Source organism: Camelus dromedarius, chromosome 12, assembly GCF_036321535.1.
Source record: "Camelus dromedarius isolate mCamDro1 chromosome 12, mCamDro1.pat, whole genome shotgun sequence".
Classification (NCBI taxonomy): Eukaryota; Metazoa; Chordata; class Mammalia; order Artiodactyla; family Camelidae; genus Camelus; species Camelus dromedarius.
In genome coordinates this window covers 45651187-45653691 of record NC_087447.1, presented here as the reverse complement: position 1 = coordinate 45653691, position 2505 = coordinate 45651187, and the positions used below count along the sequence as shown (strand labels likewise).

Below are 2505 nucleotides of genomic sequence, written 5' to 3'. Positions count from 1 at the left end.
CAGATGGTAATCTGGTAGTTTGGTAATTTTTGCTAGTAGATATCAAATTTGGAATATACGAATTACATTTTTCCAGTCAGTAGAATCCAGGATATTGCTTTATTTTATCAAAGTTGCTGTAAAAACCTTTGAAGCTCTAACACCAATGGTGGCACCTTCACAAAAATTCATGTTTATGAATTTATTAATTCATATTTTGTTTTTGTTTTCCTTGAGGAAAATGCTCATTTCTTCTTAATTATCTTTGTTCTGTCTTTGTGTGTTACTATGAGTCCTATTTATTTATCTCAAGACTTTAATTTGATTCAATCAGACTAGAGCTACAACATCTATTACCTGTTCTAAAAAATCACAGCCATATATATGGCTTAAAATTTTTTTCAAACTGCCTAGTCTATAAAATTCAGCATTTAGATCTGAGATAGCTCTTCCATTTTAAGGGGGGGAGGGGAAGTATCTACTTCAGTTTTTCTTCCTTCTACCTACTATTCATTCCCTATTGTGCCTACTTCTAAAGCGTACATACCTAGCATGAAATTAACAAGTTTGTCACCAATATTTACTAAATGAAAAGCTAAAATACTTTGTTGAGTGAGAATTCCTAGCTATTCTAGACATCTGATAAATAACAACTTTCAGGTGGTTAATGCAATTCAGCTTATGGAAGTCACAGCAGTTAATTATTTTCTCCACATCATCTCTTGTATTTCTGTATATCTTGAACCATGTCTTTTATTGATCCAGCTACAATCAGGCAACTTTAACAGGCAGCAACTTAAAAACATGCTCCCGTAATTTCTTGGTCCTTATTCCATACACAATAGGATTGAGAAAAGGGGGCACCAAAAGGTACATATTTGCAATAAAAATATGAATATGTGCAGGCACATTTTTCCCGAAACGATGAGTGAAAATGGAAAAACCAGCTGTGGAGTAGAAGACAAGAATGACACAAACATGGGATCCACATGTGCCCAGAGCCTTAAAGGTAGCATCTCGGGATGGCAGGTGGAATACAGAGTGGAGGATGAAGACATAGGACACAGCAATAAGAACTGCATCACATGAACCAATGATAGAAGCCACACTGAGGCTATAACGTGAGGTGGCTCCTATGTCCACACACGCCAGCTTCAGGACAGCCATAAACTCACAGTAGGTGTGGGCAATGATTCGTGTTCTACAGTAAGGCAGCTGTCTGAGCAGAATGGGATGTGGGGAAAAGAAGGCTACCCCCCGAATCACCACAATGATACCCATTACAGTGATGCGCGCATGGGTGAGAATGGTGGTATGGTGCAGTGGATGACAAATGGCCACATAACGGTCAATGGCCATGGCCAGGAAAAAACCCGATTCCATGGTAGTAAAGCTGTGAATGAAGAACATCTGGGTCAGGCAGGCATCAAAGGCAATGTCATGGGCTCCAAGCCAGAAGAGACAGAGCATGCGGGGCAGTGTAGATGTGGAGAGGACCAGGTCAGTGATTGAGAGCATGCAGAGGAAGAGGAACATAGGCTCATGCAGGCTTCGTTCTGCCCTCACCACGGCCAGAATGGCCACGTTCCCCACCAGGGCCACCACGTACATGGAGCAGAAGGGAATCCCAATCCAGACATGCAGGTGCTCTAGTCCTGGGATACCCATCAGCAAGAAGGTTACAGGAGAGCGATGAGAAGTATTGAGAGGAGGCATTATGGTCTTTCCTTTGCTTTTCATCAGTACTTCTGAAGATAAAGTTGCTATGCCAAGATGATCACAACCAGATACTGAAAACATGGAGATTGAGCTCAGGAATATCCCTAATGATCTGCTGTTAAAAAACAGTTCAAATTCATAATCAGGTGTATTTAAATTCCCTAGGAGCAGAGAAATAAAGTGTGTAACATCATATCAAATACTCTGTTTTGAAATACAAAAAGATAATTCATACATAATTTAATATTTTCATAGGAGTATATAAGTCATCTTATCCATCCACTTCCAGTAAAAGGATTCCCTGTTTATTCAACAACTGTTTATTAACAAGTTACTGTACAACCAATCATGTTCTAGGCACTGGAAATAAAGTAACACACAAATCAGATATTTTTCTCATGGAGGGTACACTCTACAAGAAAAGCATTATAACAATGAAGAATAACTGGTATGTGTGGGTGATTAGAATTGTACATATAAGCTGGCATCTGAATGATGGAGCTCACACTCCATCTAGGATAGTACACATTCTGGGAATGGAAATAGTGAGAAAAATTGCTGTGAAGCAAGAACAAATAGAAATAGACGTGAATGTCAGTGTTTTTGGAACTTAACAAATCAAGAGAAAAAGTCGCAGGAGATGAAGGCAATTTCTCCGTATTAATAACTGCCTTCACTTTTCCTTCTGTCCATTTTAGAAAAACATCATTTGCATAAATAATTATCTTGTGAATATTCTAAAATTCTCTGCTTCATTTTCTTCTATCAGAACTTTGTGAAAAATATCAAATTTTCCATTGATTATAT

The 2505-nt window shown here is 38.5% G+C and overlaps 1 protein-coding gene across 1 annotated transcript; it reads right to left on the bottom strand.

Annotated features, from left to right (window-relative positions):
• Nucleotides 1–750: 750 nt before the first annotated feature.
• On the bottom strand, nt 751–1695 carry LOC105097959 (olfactory receptor 52D1). The gene has a single exon (XM_010990592.1). The coding sequence runs from the start codon at nt 1693–1695 to the stop codon at nt 751–753; it is 945 nt and encodes a 314-aa protein (XP_010988894.1).
• Nucleotides 1696–2505: the final 810 nt, after the last annotated feature.

Excerpts from the sequence above, each read along its gene's own strand:
- LOC105097959 (XM_010990592.1), bottom strand. The coding sequence starts at position 1,695 with ATGCCTCCTCTCAATACTTCTCATCGCTCTCCTGTAACCTTCTTGCTG.